Source organism: Prenolepis imparis, unplaced genomic scaffold (assembly GCF_030444845.1).
Source record: "Prenolepis imparis isolate NDT839.2.m4 unplaced genomic scaffold, iyPreImpa1.0 SCAF_1, whole genome shotgun sequence".
NCBI lineage: Eukaryota > Metazoa > Arthropoda > Insecta > Hymenoptera > Formicidae > Prenolepis > Prenolepis imparis.
This window is the reverse complement of record NW_028141159.1, coordinates 19,257,136-19,273,305: the sequence shown is the minus strand read 5'-3', so window position 1 is coordinate 19,273,305 and position 16,170 is coordinate 19,257,136. Positions and strand designations below refer to the sequence as shown.

At 29.5% G+C, this 16,170-nt stretch overlaps 1 protein-coding gene across 2 annotated transcripts; it reads left to right on the top strand.

Annotated features, from left to right (window-relative positions):
- Nucleotides 1-1,973: 1,973 nt before the first annotated feature.
- Nucleotides 1,974-16,033, top strand: Mtg (mind the gap). Of its 2 annotated transcripts, XM_083036207.1 has the most exons (8): nucleotides 1,974-2,198; nucleotides 9,330-9,464; nucleotides 11,804-11,922; nucleotides 13,420-13,821; nucleotides 14,077-14,340; nucleotides 14,666-14,976; nucleotides 15,182-15,362; nucleotides 15,522-16,033. In XM_083036207.1, exons 1-8 carry the CDS (start codon nucleotides 2,159-2,161, stop codon nucleotides 15,792-15,794), a joined length of 1,725 nt encoding a protein of 574 aa, XP_082892333.1. In that variant the 5' UTR covers nucleotides 1,974-2,158; the 3' UTR covers nucleotides 15,795-16,033. The 2 variants fall into 2 exon arrangements, with proteins under 2 accessions (XP_082892333.1, XP_082892344.1); XM_083036218.1 differs by lacking the exon at nucleotides 9,330-9,464.
- Nucleotides 16,034-16,170: the final 137 nt, after the last annotated feature.

Sequence of the window (16,170 nt, the reverse complement as noted above, 5' to 3'; positions counted from 1 at the left end):
TGTTTTAATGGAATATTTATCATAATGAAAAAGATAACACAGACATAAATACAAAACATGCAAATATTGTTAGAAATTTTCTTATGCTTTGCATATCTATGTAAATATTTAAAAATTCCTAGAGTAAATTCATTTTTGTCATTTTTGTCAGTCGTCCTCGAATGGAGCGACTTTGAATAGCAATTTAGTTCTCGATGTTCTTTCATTTTTAATTATTAATTTGTCCAAACAGTCATCAAAAGGTCTTCACATCTGTCATTCGTAGCTATATGATACGCAGAATAATAATATATTTTTTCATTTAAATTATTACTAAATGATAAATTATAAAATTTTCAGAGCATGATGATGGAAATAAATAAAATAAACATAAAATAGAGACATAAAAATTATATTATCTTAATGACGAATTATATGAAGAGTTATACAAAGTTTTTCAATTATTTTTTCTTTTTAATATTTTGATATATAATTGTTTTATGTATTAATGCCTGCATGAAAATGATATAATTATATTTTGTTGTAAATAGTTGAAAAAAATAAAGATTTGTAATATTTTTGGAAAATAGAATATTAAGATATTTTTCTTCAACGATTTTCCTAATGCTTGTCTATATTAATATCACAATTCAATTGGAATGAGACACAGATTAATCAAATTAATCTTCTTTTAAGAAATATAATTTGATGTTTTATAAACAGTAAAACCTGACTTACTTTTGATCTTCGCGTGGTTAAATGCCTTACTTTAGCTTCTAAAATCAAATCAGCTGAACAAAAGTACATATTGTGTCCGATGAAATGTACTTTTTGAGTGCATATCCACTGATATATAATTCGCACGAAATATTTATTAGAAGTAAAATAAAATTAATTTTATTTTTTAAAGTCAAAATTTATTAAAGTAAATTTTTTTAAAATTATTATATATAGAATTCTCTCTTCTAGTATATATGTATGTGTGTATTGTTTTGTATGTGTGATTTATGTATACGTGTGTTGTGTATATGTTAAATAACATTAGACTGAAATGCAATCAATTTTTGGAAATAAATATAACAAAGTTTTGTTCGATTTTTCGATCAAGTATTAAGTCAGTGTGATCGATTTGGTTGCCTTTGAATGAACGCATGTCAGTCCCGTTATCGTTTCCGAGTGGGTCACCGGCACCTCGCCAGGATTAACTCGCTGCCGTGCCGCGCGTACATCGGACTTGTTCCGTGAACGGGCCGTTCTCGCTCAGGCTCTGGTGGGGTATACAGGGTCGGCTTATTTTTGCAACAAATCCTCTTTAATTTTTAAAATCTGAACACAAATTTTTTTTTCATAATAATCCTTTATTTCGTAATATAAAATTTAAGATGTTACACTATAATATTTAATTAAACTTAATATTTTAAATCAAAATTAATATTTTTTTAATATTTACATATTGAATATTACTTGTAGTTTTATTATGAAAATATTATTAACTAAACGGTTATTGGTTAAATAAATTCTTGTAAAATTATCTGATAATTGTTTCTCTGAATGCAGTTAAATAAGAAATTAAGAAAACACTTAACAAACAAATCAAGAAGATTGTATTATATCTGCAGGTATTAAATATATGAAAGTAGTATATTCATACATTTATTTTAATATAAAATATATATAATAATTTAGAAACAAAAAATAAAAGAATGAAACCTAGAATCCAAGAATAACTATCAATTTGCAACATTTTTAGAGTAATTGTTTGTATGTTCTATCATAAATTATAATAAATTATACATATAATGTTAAGTTAAAATGCATATTTAAAAAATACGTTTCGTTTTTTTTTTTTTTAAATATTGTATTTTATATGAGAGAAGATCAAGATGCATAAGAAAGATGCTCGGCCGGCCCTGGGGGCCAGATGAAGTTTGAAAGTGCTCCGCGTGCTTGCCTTCGTCGAGCATGTCCATGCACTATTAGTATCCGCGGGATCGAGTAACCTGCTGCACGTTTTTCATCGTCGATCAATTGCACAAACTTGATTAGCTTACAAACAAATTCTCTTCACGAGTTACACCGCGTTCGCCGGTCTGTCCGTCATTTCTGTAGAGGCTGCAAATTTCAAGATCAGCTTCGTGATTTAGGTTTCTTCGTAATAATCAAAACTGGATTGACGAAAATGAAAATCGCAACTACATTATTCCTTTTCGTTGTCGTCGGTGAGTAATTTGTCTTTTGTTTGAAGAGTGACGTGGCTGATGGTTTATTTATTTTGTAAAAAAAGAATATGTTGCTTAATTTTCTTTTTCATTTGTATGTATTTTTATGAAATTGAATTAAAATGTAATTTTATAAAATTTTATTAAAAATTGCAACTGAGAGTTTTAGTTATTTTAAAAAATTCTGAAATAATTTTTTTTAACAACGAACTTTTTTATTTTGTTCTTATATTGCAGTATTTAAAATATTATTTACAATTTTGATAATTGTGTGTGAATTCTAAACTAAATTTAATAAATTTTTTAATTAAATTATTATCACATACATAATTTAATTGTAATATAAACTTTTATTGTAAAACCACTCAGTTGCATTACTTTTAATGCATACATAAGATGCATCGGACGCATATGATTGAGTAGATATGGATGCAAGAGCATTTAAATATTATATTCCATTATTTTACCGCTCGTATTTTTTAATATCTGTATACTCATTGTTTCAAATATGATTACATTTTTGGAGAACATTATTTGTATTGATCAAGCGATTGAGCAGCAGCATGCGTAATTTACTTTAAAAAATATATATTTATTTATCAAATAAATGCGCGTGCATAGTTTATATTTATACATTTACACACAATCGATTTTGTGACACAAATATTAGAATTCTTATATCATAACAAAGTACAATAATCGCATTAAATGTCTCAATCGCTCGATATTGAAGAGAATGCAGATTTTCATTAAATATTTTATTTAATATTTGAAAAACATCGGTTTCCAAATTTCCTTATGCATGATTATATCTTAATAATACTAGTACAGTTTTTAAACATTTTGATATCAATTGCATTTATACAAATATTAGAATATAATAATAATAATTTTTTGATATTTGGTTAAAGAGAGTTTAGTCAAATCTTACTTAAATAATATTTTATTCGAAAGTAATTATTTTAATTTGAATATTTTTGTGACACAACATTAATCATATCAGTGACTTGTGATTAGCATTTGATTTGTTATTAGTATTTGATTGTCTTTTGATATACATTTATATTTATATTTTTACGTTTCTCTAAAAGATTTTACTCATATTGAGTATAAGATCCTGCACAAAAAATATTTAATTCTTTTTAATTTACTTAATTTTTGACATTCTATTTTTATCATCAAGTACAGATTAAGAAAATCATCGATCTGCAATAGGATCGTATTTGGAAACCGATTGTAAAAACCGTTAACGTTTCTACTGGGCTATTGTAGGTTGCTGGGCCTTTCTCTTATTTTTTATTATTGCGCCTTGTATGAATCGCATAATTTTATTCTGTGCTATTGACTCATTGTCAGACGTCTATATCTCCCTAGACTTGACTGCACTACTCACGCTCGATCAATTAATCGGCGTATTTCTTTCTTACTTATACTAATAGCCTCGTTTCTATCCAGCAAAGAAGTTTCTCGCTCTACGACAAAGTGTACTTGTAAATATGGGTCTTCGTGCGCAGTGTATTAAGCGAGCATTACATGCCCTGCGGAAAACCCGTGTCATACTTACATACGTGAGTCGCGCAAAAATAATTTTCCGTAATTTCACGCTACTGTTTGCGATGATCTGAGCGTGACTGTGATGGTTACGCATCGTGAGAAGTAGTCGGATTTCTTGTGGGTCGATACTATAGTAGTACGTTGCACTCCATGCATTATCATGATGCATCAGAATCAGCACGCGAGGGGATGTTGAAAATTTTAACTTATTGTTACGGAAACTTCTTTTCGCAGTAACAAAGTACATGGTTCTAATAAAGATCATATTTTTAAAAACATCATTTTTAAAAACATAAAAGACAAATTGTCTATATGAATATTACAAATAACATTTTTTTAATGATTTATCGATCGATAAAAATATTTGTAAATAATAATGCTAATATAATAATTTTTTTGTACAATATTTTGTAATATAATAATATGTAAAAAATAGATATGTGTAAAATATTAAGTGTAACTTTATATATTTCGAAAACACATAAAAATTTATTTGGCTAAGTAAATATGCGTGATCTTGTAAATATATTTATTCATTCGATTTTTGTAAAGCAAAAGGAAATCTCAAACTAGTGTACATATTGTATGTCAAATTTGTGTACATAAAATGTAAATAATAATGACAAATATAATTACTCGTGATGCTTCTATAATTAAATGTTTTATATTTTTTTGCATATATTAAAGATTCAATAATATCGTGAACTAATATGTTTATTTCGTGATTCGTTATTTTATTCAATCAGATTTAACACATTGTACATTGAGAGAGAACTTTACGCAATAGATTAATATCAATGATAAAATGTCAGAAGGACAGTATCCAAAAAATAACAAAATATTGTGAGATTTAATTTGTGAATTACTTTTTACTTTTATATATTTTTGATTATATAAAAAGATATTATATTATTCTATATGTGCATCATCTTTTATTATTAGTAAATTAAAACATACGGAATTACATAGACGGTTAATATATAATTCTCCAATAATTTTATTTTCTTAATAATACTAAAAAAAATTAAATATTGCGCGATTTATATAGATTCTTTAGAAAGCATCATATGATTAAATGTGTTTCAAAACATGCTCACGTAATAAAACGTTCCTTACGCGATAGATGCGCGCGTAACAATAAACATAATGTGTGGGAGAACGGAAATTATCATGTAAAAAAAAAATATAGCCATTGATCCGTTCATTGATGCAGGATAGAAAGTGCGAGAAGATCAGGTGCGTTTGTCGCAGAATGTAGACTGGAAAAATTAGAGCAGGGCGTCGAGACGAAAGTACACAATTTCAATTGCTGGATGATTGCGATTGAAAGTGATCTAAGTAAGAGAAAGGAATGGCGAAGCCGTTTCGCTTCTACAATTATAACTGTATATTATCGATCATTTTTATAAAAAAGAAAAAGAGAGAGAAAGAGAGAGATGTTTTGATCGAGGCTTTAAAGAAATCATGACTTATACATCTTATTTGCAAGTGCCACAAACCCATCATATGTCATCAAAGATAATGCATAATATCGTTAAATTAAAGATGCGCGAAAGCTTTCTCCGCACGATTATCGGAAAAGTGGCTTGTACTTATATTTTATGCTGGAATGAATAGAAGAGTAAGTGTATAAATTCATCAGAATTCTTGCAGAATTTTAATAAAACACGTATTTTTTTCTATTAGTAATTTTTTTATTTATTTTAAATTGTACATTAAAAAAATATTTTGCATATTTTTAGTTGTCACACTCCATTTACGAAATGCTATTTATTCTAAAATGTTAGAACGGCTATACTGTTATCTTTTATTTATCTATAATTGTCTATAATTTATCTATAACAGTTATTTATTTGCTATATATATATGTATATATATGTATGTATAACCGATTGTTCATTTAGACTTAATAAAACGTGATATAGTGATAAAGGAATATTCAATTTTATGAATGATTTTGAAACAGCAATATTTATTTAGTCGAAAATAATTTGGATTTCTTCGAAGAATAAATAGTTGCTTCTGTCGATAATTTTTTTAGTTTTTTATACCAAGATTCACGAAATGTGTATTTAGGAAATTAGGTCAGCGTGTCTATATAAATGTCATCTATACTTTCTAAACAGTTGTGTCAAACAATGTTGTTTGTGCCTATTGAACGTCAGTTATTTATTACACTTGTAATTGCAAAAACACATGTGGAAAAAACATGGTATATATCATAAAAATATTATCCAATGTATTTTATGTAATAAAAATATACGATTTTCTTCGTATCTTTCTCTCACACAATAAGAAACGTAATTATAAAGAATAAAGAATATACTTTAGTACAAATATATAGAGAGTAAAATGATCTACTTTCCTCTATCGAATCAATTATGTTTTGATGATCACGATCAACAGATCATTATGTACGCTTTAAAGAATCATTGAATATTAATTTTATCGTCGAAAATTGCTAGTATTTGCAAGAAGAGAGATTTTAGTGTTACTTTCTAAATGTCGACCGTATCGATTTTCTCCTCGTTCTATCTATAATCGGGATCCGTTCTTATAAGAGCGCAAAGATAATAGAGTACAACAATGTAGAAGTAGCTGGAGCAGTCAAGGTGAAGGCCAGTCTTGGGAAAGTATAGTCGTACATACAGTTAGCTTGTATACGAACATTGTTCTCTGATGCGACGAGGAACCGGGTTAAGCGAAGAAAAGTGAATATCACTATTAGGATCCTAATAATTAAGGATTGTATCGTGAGATTTGGTTACATCAGACATCTCTTAAAAGTGAGAAACAGTGAAAGTATACGCGCAAATTGTACCATCAAAAGTCATCGTCCTCATTTTGGTTATTTGTTACACATAAGATGACAAATATTCGAAATTTTTCAAAAATATTAATAATTTATCCGAATTATATATATATTATATATTCTGTATGCAAGATAGGAAATTTATTTTGTCGATGTTTTTTATGCATTACTTATAGATATGTTATATTATTAAATATTGACTTGTGTAGTAGTATTATTTTACTTTTCACATTATTAAAATATTAAATATGTAATAAATATATATGCATTCAGCTGGAATGTTCTTTTAAAATAACAAATGCGACCGAACCTAACTCACGGTTGTAATTAGATTTGGCCGATTTAGTTTTTTTCGCTTCTGGCTATCATATGAATAACACACACGCGACGTATGATTATCGGTAGTTTAAAAAAAAAAGAAAGAAAAAAGAGTTTACGCCTACTTGTCGAACCGGAACGGTAAAATTTCTATTCAAAGATAATTTTCTATATTACGAAACTTCCACTTGTTTTCCGGAGTTTCGTTTGTCATAGTGCAATACGATTGTATAACGAAATTGCAAGAAAAAAAGAGAGAACTATTTGATAACGAACTTCGTCAGAAGAGGGCAAAACAATATTAATTATCTGACCCGCTGTAATTATTAAAGTAATTTGTGCACTATGGCAATTTATGCCCCCTGCCATACGCAATCTGCATAATTTTTTATCAAGGTTTTATTAAATCCTATCCAGCTAATTGAGAAAAAAAGCGATTCGACTGTCGGCTTTCTCAGGTTTGCGAATGATGTAAATATAAATTTATGAATAATTGATTGGTATATTTCTACATCGTTCTTTTCTTTGATTAATGGACTGTTTAACGACAAGAATCTCTGGTTCATGATGAGCGTGTGTACATGTTGATCATTTGATAATAAAATCAAAATTATATATACTTAAATGATTGCGATTACTCTATATTCAAGCACGATAGTGATTGTATATCAATTAAAAGTTAATGATTCAAGAAGAATTCGACGTTGGTAAGAAAGTTTGGCTATACGAGAACCATGTAAGGTATAATGCTTGGTCAAGACAGAGCGTTTAGTCAGGTTTCAAGTAGGTCACTAGGCCTTGGCCCATTGGCACGCCTCGGATCCGGCAAAAGTTCTTTAAACAAATTCCGGAAGTACCTTTCACGAAGTTGAATTCGTTTCGCAAGTTGAGAAAATGCAATTTTTTACAAAACCTGTTTTTAAACTACATATTTCAATATATATGTTGTAATAATTTATTGAAAATTGGATAACATAATTGTCACATAAAGTGATACTCGTGATTTGATTTAAAATATTTATTTGATATAATTAATAAGAGATGAGCATAGATCTAAATAAAAAAGTAGTTATTTTTTTTGAATATGATAGATATACATACAACGTGCGATTATTAAAAATATTATTAACATTTTTGTAACGATGAGAAATATGTTAGTATTATCGAAAGTAGAAAATGCTGGTGCAAAGTGGAAGTCGAGTTGATGGACAATTTAATGGAGGAACATTTTATTTGGGCTACAATCGCTTGCAATGGTGCTCAAACAAAGAGAAAATATGTGGATCAATTATTATTTAGTATATTATTGTGGCAAATCAATTATTATTTTTTGTCACAATTATTATGATAAGTTATTCATCTCTAAAATAAAACAGAAAGTTAAAAAATAGAAATTAATGTAGATACTTTAAATTTATATGTTTCACAATATGTTCCACAACATGTTTCATTATCAATTGATATACTTATATCGTTATACATATATTAAATTAATAATTGCTTGGCGATTAAAAAATATTTTTATTATAATAATTATTTATAATTTATTGTACATGAATAAAATATTCTAAAAGATATCCAAATATTGCTATCATTAATTTATTAAAATTATATTAATTATATAAATAGAATTTTTGTTATATTCAAATCAGTTACTTATATATACGTGTGTGATACACAATATAAAAAAATATACGTATAGAAAAAAGATAATATAAAAATTGCGGACAACAGAGTTCTCTCTTAAACAAATACCTAAGAATTCATATTAATCTTATTTGAGACTATTCACTTGGTCAGATACTATGTATGCGTGGAAATACATCTCTTTGAAACACATAATGTTAACAGACGTCGAAGAATCAATAGCACAGAATATGCGTGCTTGCTCGCTTACAAACATGTACTATGATAATTCAATATCAATTATTTTTCACTGAAATAACATTCATTTTCATTACTTGATATTAAAAAGAAGGTGTTGATATATTTTTTATATATTCATTCGTGTGTTATTTTTTATTTTTATTAGTTATTATTATATTTGATAATGGTAATAATAAGTTGTTATAGTCATCGATTTCAAGATATATATTATAAACATATTATAATTAATTTTAAAAAATGTTTATTTGAGTCTTTATATAAATACATATTTGTAATTTATTCGTATATAAATATAAGCAGACTTTTTGTATCATTTACTCAATCTATAGCTACTTGACAATGAAAATGACAAATTATAATCAAACATTCTCTAATCAAAATTGCATGTAAATCAGAGCTTGACATCATTAATACAATAGCAGCTTATATATAAACAAGTTTTAAAATTACGAAATTTTTATAATATTATCACGATGGACGCAAAACGCATCGCGCGGATCGTCATTCCGGATTCGATGGAAACGGTCCATGGCTTTGTTTTTTTCCGGTTTTGCTTGCAGGATGTACGTGGCGAGAGGCACTATGCACATGTGTATTTCAATCGGACTTTGGTTTCGTGCTAAACTGCGCGTTCAAAAAATCCGGACTCTTCCGGATAAGAAATCTCGGAGGTGTAAAAGGGTACGTCGGCCTGGGTGAGTTGAATTATGGGAGCAATCGATGATCTCAATAATCGCGTTCATCAATAGATTCGATTCAATCGATTAATCTCCTCGGGGATATAAATAGACAACTGAAGACAAAGAATTATAATAATGACCGACCGAATTTTTTAAATTAGAAATGTTAAAACATTTTTATAAAAGTAATTTAAAATATGTATAAAATAATTTTAAATATATATATTTTTTACTTTAAATATTGTATTTAATGTATACTATACTAATTTATTTAATAACTATCTAAAAATATACTAACTATAAAATAGTTTATTGTAATTTTAATAAAAATTATGTGCAAAAATAAATTAATTTAAATTTTATGTACTAATTATATTGTAATTTATTTAATTTTATACACTATTGTTGACATTTAGTTTAATATTTCGACACGCTTACATAATTTCTGTAATCATGTATAGATTAATGTTACCACATATACTTTTGCCTTGACACATCTCTTTTCATTGCTTGCTTTTTCAAAGAGATAAATTACATATGACTATTTGACACATTACATAAATCTCTTAGCCAGTTTTTGCTGTAAAAATGACACGCTATATACATATATAATAATGTGTTGATCCTTACACATTTATAAAAGGTTATTTACTTAACTCTATAAAAGTTCTTGCCAGGAACTCTTAAAAAGGGAATTAAAGATTCTTATCGGTTCATTAAGAGTTAATCGAATCCTTTTATGTCATATATGAAATGAGTTTTATTCAGATATAGCACCTTTCGCAGTATATTGTGAAACTTTTTCTGTAATATATATAATAAATGTAAATATCTAATATATAATAAGAATTTCTAAATTATACATGACCCAGTTTGTATATATGTATAATGTTATTCATAGTTTAAGAAACTTGCGAAATGAGTTTCTACCAATTTGTCTTCATGTGTTTATTTGTGTGTGCGCATATCATCTTCAAAGAATTGAGAAACGAGGTAGCTGAATAATGCGGCAAAATTTTCGCGCGCCAGTGCGTTATTTGCATGTACAGAAAAGGCGTTTATCGTGTCACTATGTCGAAAAGACTACATCCGATCGCATGCAACTGTTGCATATAAGATTAAGTGATGGAAGAAAAAAAAAGTGATAAATGCATTTAAAGAATATAACGATTGCAATGTTATAACGACACCTAATACCAAATTAAATTGTCAAATCAAATGTTTATACAATTCTGCTTTCTATTTCTCACAATTATCACGATTGTTGATAGAAATATGCAGTTGTACATTTCACCGCGGCCCTATTATCAATTTTCAAAGATACTTATCTTTTGCAATTTTAATGTTTTATATCTTTAATGATTGATGTAATTTATCATCCTATACTTAATAAGTTAGTAATTTAAAATACGCAGGACCTACATTTATATAAATTGATTGCGTTAACATCGAGAGAACTACAGCAATGCTTTCGATGAACTTATTATGAGATATACATAGATTGTGGCCTGCGGGTATAAAAGTCATACGCAACGGTTTAATCTACGGATTGCATTGAATGCCCTTCGACCGATTTCTATCGCAATTTTACAGCTTTAAAAATGCGATGTGACAATACGTCGATGATTTATTCAACATCTTGACTTGACCCAGTTACGAACGACTAAATATTCATCTAATATCCTCATAAAGAGGATCTCCGGACACAATTTACATTTAACGTATGCAATAAAGGATCAAAGATGTCAGCATTGTAAAAAATGAACTATCATAAAAAGTGTTAAAATTGAGCAACGTCCTTTGCATAATATCTACCTATCTTTAAAACTGTTCAACGGTTACAATTTTATCATGTATTACTAGTTTATGCATGACATGGAACATGTTTTTGCATGACAATAGTTAACATAGACTTATGACATACATAAAAATGTGACTACAGAGAGATTTTTAAAAAATCCTTTAAATTTTAATTTAAAAATTTATATAAACTGAATAAAAATGTAAATATATATAATATTGTAGAAAATTGTATAAAATCTGTCAAATATTATAAAATGTATAAAATATGATAAACTGTAGAAAAACAATGGAAAAATGGAGCATCAGAAATGATTTCTAAAAGCTTCAACTTCTATACTAAATGACTCTTTTAAGCATCTATATTTTATGCGTGGTCTTTATTCTTTTAACATACTTATCAGAAGCTTTCTACAAAAGTACTTTGCCTTTATGTAAATAAATTAAATTTTACTGTTTCTCTCACACTACTATTTCAAGAATTTTAGATCCTGATTCGTATAACATCATATAATTTAATTAAGTCAATTTAATTCAACATTGCCTGGTTGCAGGATTTTCCGTTGGAGACGAATTAGGCTTCAGCCAATCGCTCTCCACTTTGGAAAGTGCAAAAAGAAGAAGCGTGCAATCAAACCGAGCTAACGGCCTTGCAATTAATCCTTTAAATACAGTAAGTAAAAATTTCCAGTGATTCCCCTTACATCGATTGCCGTTGATGATTAAATTATTTAGGTAAATAAAAAAGTACATATTCGTATAGTTTAAAAGGTACGTATGCGTATATTTAAAACTAATAAATAAATAACAGAATGTATATATTGTACTTGCATATATTATATTTGCTTTTTATAAAAATTATATATGTGTAATGCAGATAAAGAACTGAGCAAGTAAATTAAAGACCGAGCGAAAGAGCCTCGATCTTACTCTCGTTGATCGTCGATTTCATGTTTATTTTTCATATTGCCAACTTTCCTTCCTGCCTTCTGAGCCGGTATTGCTCTTTATCGCGTTCACTTTGCGATACATCCGCATTAAACATCCTGTACGCTGATATTTATCGCGAGGTAAACGTCAGCCACTCTCAAATCGGTTCATGGAAAGTCCAACGTGGATCAGCGCGAAAGCGTTTGCTCGCTCCTCGATAAATCCTCCTTGGAGGAGCAGCTTTAATCATTCGACTGCAATCTAATCTCATATGCTTTCGATCTCACATCGCGACGACGATTATAGGATTTATTAAATAACGTCATTATTAACTTTTTATTTCGTGGTCGCTTTATCGAGGAAAATGCGTATGGTGCGTTCACCGTTTCGCAACTGATGCTTTCTACGCGAAAGCATAACTCGCGAAACTTTAATTGTTATGCTGTTATAATTATTTTTTTCTCGATACTTCTCATGCGATATTAAATCATGAATAAATACTATATATACTGTATGTGATTTATATCAGCCTCTGCAGCTTGTACACGAATGCAATGTTTCCGGGCATTCACTTTTGTTTTTCTAACAAAGAAAAGAAATCATCATAGCGTAATCTGTAAAATATTACAGTTTTGTTTATCATATTTCGAGCGAAGAAGATCTAGTTTTAAAGATCGCATGATGGATCGCACGGAAAAAAAATTAGCTACCATAGCTAAATTTGAGCTGTTCCTATATTACACATGAAATTTAGTTATTATGTCTAAATTTTAGCTATGATAGCTAATATTTTTTAGTTATAGAATTCTCCATTAAACTATAGAGCTAAAAAAATATTAATTACCATAGCTAAAATTTAGGCATGATAACTAAATTTCAGGTTGCAATATAGAGACAGTTAAAATTTAATTATGGTAGCTAATTCTTTTTTCCGTGCGGTTATTTTGCACCGCGCGCGCTGCAACAAAATAGAGATTATTTATCGAAACCAGCTTTGTCGCAACTGGTGCATGAATGTCGCTCCGGTTACATTCACGCACGCTGAGTTTATATGACACGCCGCGATTTTGCTCAAATCTTTCCTTAGGCAACGATGATGTTTTGCGGTTTTTCACTGATGCAATCCACGAGAATGCGCTATATTAAATAGAACTAGGCATTTAAGATTAGTATCTGAAATTCTTTAAAAAAATAAAATTACAAGACTTTGTTTGAATATACAATTTTATATTGTTTTCAGGCAAGCAACCGGGATGAAACGCGTCCGGGCTCGATAAATACCCGCCAAGTGCCGCCCTTCAAACCCTTGCCACTTGGGACAGCCCGACCATTAGCCCAACAGCCGGAACGTCAGAAGCTAGTGGTGAATTCGACGGCTATTAAAACGGCGTCAGTGATTCCGCAGATGCAGCTGGAAGTGCTGCAGCAACAGCATCAACGAATTCATCAGGAAGCCAAATTAAAGCAACAACAGAGGATACAACAAGAGGCGTTGGCACTGCAGATATTGAAGCAGCAACGTCAACAACAGCAGGAGGCCATGAGACAACAGCATATGCAAAAGATGCAGCAAATGCAGAAGCAGCAGCAGATGCTCGCGCAAAGGCAGCAGATCGTGGCAATACCAAATAAGAAAGATCAAGTAAGATTTTGATTTGGTGATTTATTGAGTTTGCTCAATTAACATTTCACTTTATTAATTAATATTTTAATGCGAAGAGATATTGAAGATTTAGATGTTATTTCTCTTTAGTCATGGATTTAATTATTCTAATGAGAAACTATATTTTCTGTGTTATTGTAATAAATCTCTGTACTTGATTACTAGGATTATCTTAAATTGTAGTAGTAATTTGTGACATTTCTGGTTTCTGAAACGCATCCGCTTTCCATTTAGTCATTGCAGATGATAGCAGTGACGGGGACAGTACCGAAGCTATCTAACATTGTCGCTGCTGTTCCACAAAGTGATATGGTCGAAGCTGAAGTCCTTTCCCCGTCATCATCAAAAGTAACGGGTAATTTGGTCTCATCAAATGCTGCTTTGCCACCTTTCATCGCGATGCCGCAATCATCAACGAAATTCGCAAACAGAATCGGTAACGGTGGTACTTTGCTACGGGATTCCGATAATGAAGTATCAAAAGACGATTATACTCAGGTAAGTGATATAATTTTACTGAAATTATATGCTTAATTATAAAAATTTTTTATATTATATATAATTTAATATATAAAATTATTATCATCTATTATATATATTATACTTTTATTACTTTTATTTACTACTATATATTCATTTATTATTATATATGTTTGTTAATATTGTATGTATTATATATAAAATTACCTTGAATTATATCTTATATTAACCGTCTAATTCTTAGGTGTCAATAAAAAGAATATTTTGCAAAAATTAATCGATATCAAGATATACTTGAGAAAAAATAAATTTTAAAATTATAAATTATTATTCTCTCATACAGCTACCTTTGCCGAGCGACGAGATGGCTGCTTCAGTGAACGAAATGACGTTGCTTTCGTTGCAGCCTATTGCTGGAACCAGCCAACTGTTACCTGTTCAACAAAACGAAAAACAACAGTCTTTATCCGACAGTTTACCATCCTTAGCTCCCATCCAGGGTATGGAAACTTCTTTAAAGGCCCTCGCGGAGGCAAGTAATATTACTCTAGAAGCCTTGGAAGCGGCAATTCTCCTAAGACAGCAGCAGATTCTTAAAAAACAGCAAGGACCTACGACAAGTACCACAACAACCACGACGGCACCTCTTAGAAAGTAATTTACATCTAATCAATATTTTTAATTTTCGTATTTTTAATCAATCTTTCAAACATTTAATATTTTTGCATAAAATAAAGTTTAGTTTCTACAAAACAGAATCGTTTAATATACTCGAAATATATAATGATAATATAATAGTAATGATAATATAGCAAGCCAAGGATGAGACTGCGAGCAATATTATTTTTCTTGTGTTAAGTAAATACAGTTCCGGAGCCACCAAGGTGATGAACGCGCCCCGGGAATATTATCCGGTAGGATACGACAAAAATTTCGACGACAACTTTGCAAGTCGCGTTGACTTGCCTGACACAAGCTTTTACTGTGGCGATCAGAAACATTTCCCAGGTCTCTATGCTGACGAAGATCTAGGATGCATGGTAAGTAAGTTAAAGATTATATGTAAATATAATCTAAGAAACAAACCTTTAAATTACATACGTAGTACATTTAAATATAAATCATCACATATAAATATTACATACGAAAGACTTTGGTCTCATTATTTAAAAAATTCTTTTTGTGCAAATTTATTTTAGGTGTTCCATGTTTGCGCACTGACGGACGATGGTCTGATCATGAAGAGCTTCCTCTGTCCGGAATCGACGTTGTTCGATCAAACGATTCTGAAATGCAACTGGTGGTTCTACGTAGACTGCAAAGCTTCCAAGAGCTTGTACGACAGTAATATACCTATTAGCAAGAGTTACCAGCTGATGAAAGCCTTGGCGTTTTTCTCGGCGTACAAAAATCACGAAAACGGAACAAGCAGTGAACAAGAGAGTGAAAATATTGAATCAAAAAAGATATAAATTCTTGAATTAATAGATCAATCAAAAGTTTATAGAATTGTAATCGATAAGCTCAATTTTCCATATCTGGAAATTATCGTATTTCCACGAGATATGACTTTCTTATCTAGTTTTAAAACACGCTAAAGCTTTTATCTGTATATATAATTTATTTGGTTAAGAGAGAAAGAGAAAATAGGGAATAAGTTAGATTTCTATATAATATAAAGGCAATGTAAATAGTACACGTTCCTGGTTCTCGATCAATTTTTTTGTTGAATAATAATATATATTATATCTCTATTTTGTTTAAAATTTTCCTTCCCGTTGAAACTAATATATTTGGTAATAAAACACAGAAACAGAGGAGCATGAGGTAAGGAAACGACGAAAAATG

Bases quoted from the DNA above. Each gene is read 5' to 3' on its own strand.
- Mtg (XM_083036207.1), top strand. From the start codon at position 2,159: ATGAAAATCGCAACTACATTATTCCTTTTCGTTGTCGTCG. The intron at 11,923-13,419 runs GTAAGTAAAAAT...TATTGTTTTCAG, and splicing joins CAATTAATCCTTTAAATACA to GCAAGCAACCGGGATGAAAC. The intron at 13,822-14,076 runs GTAAGATTTTGA...CTTTCCATTTAG, and splicing joins TACCAAATAAGAAAGATCAA to TCATTGCAGATGATAGCAGT.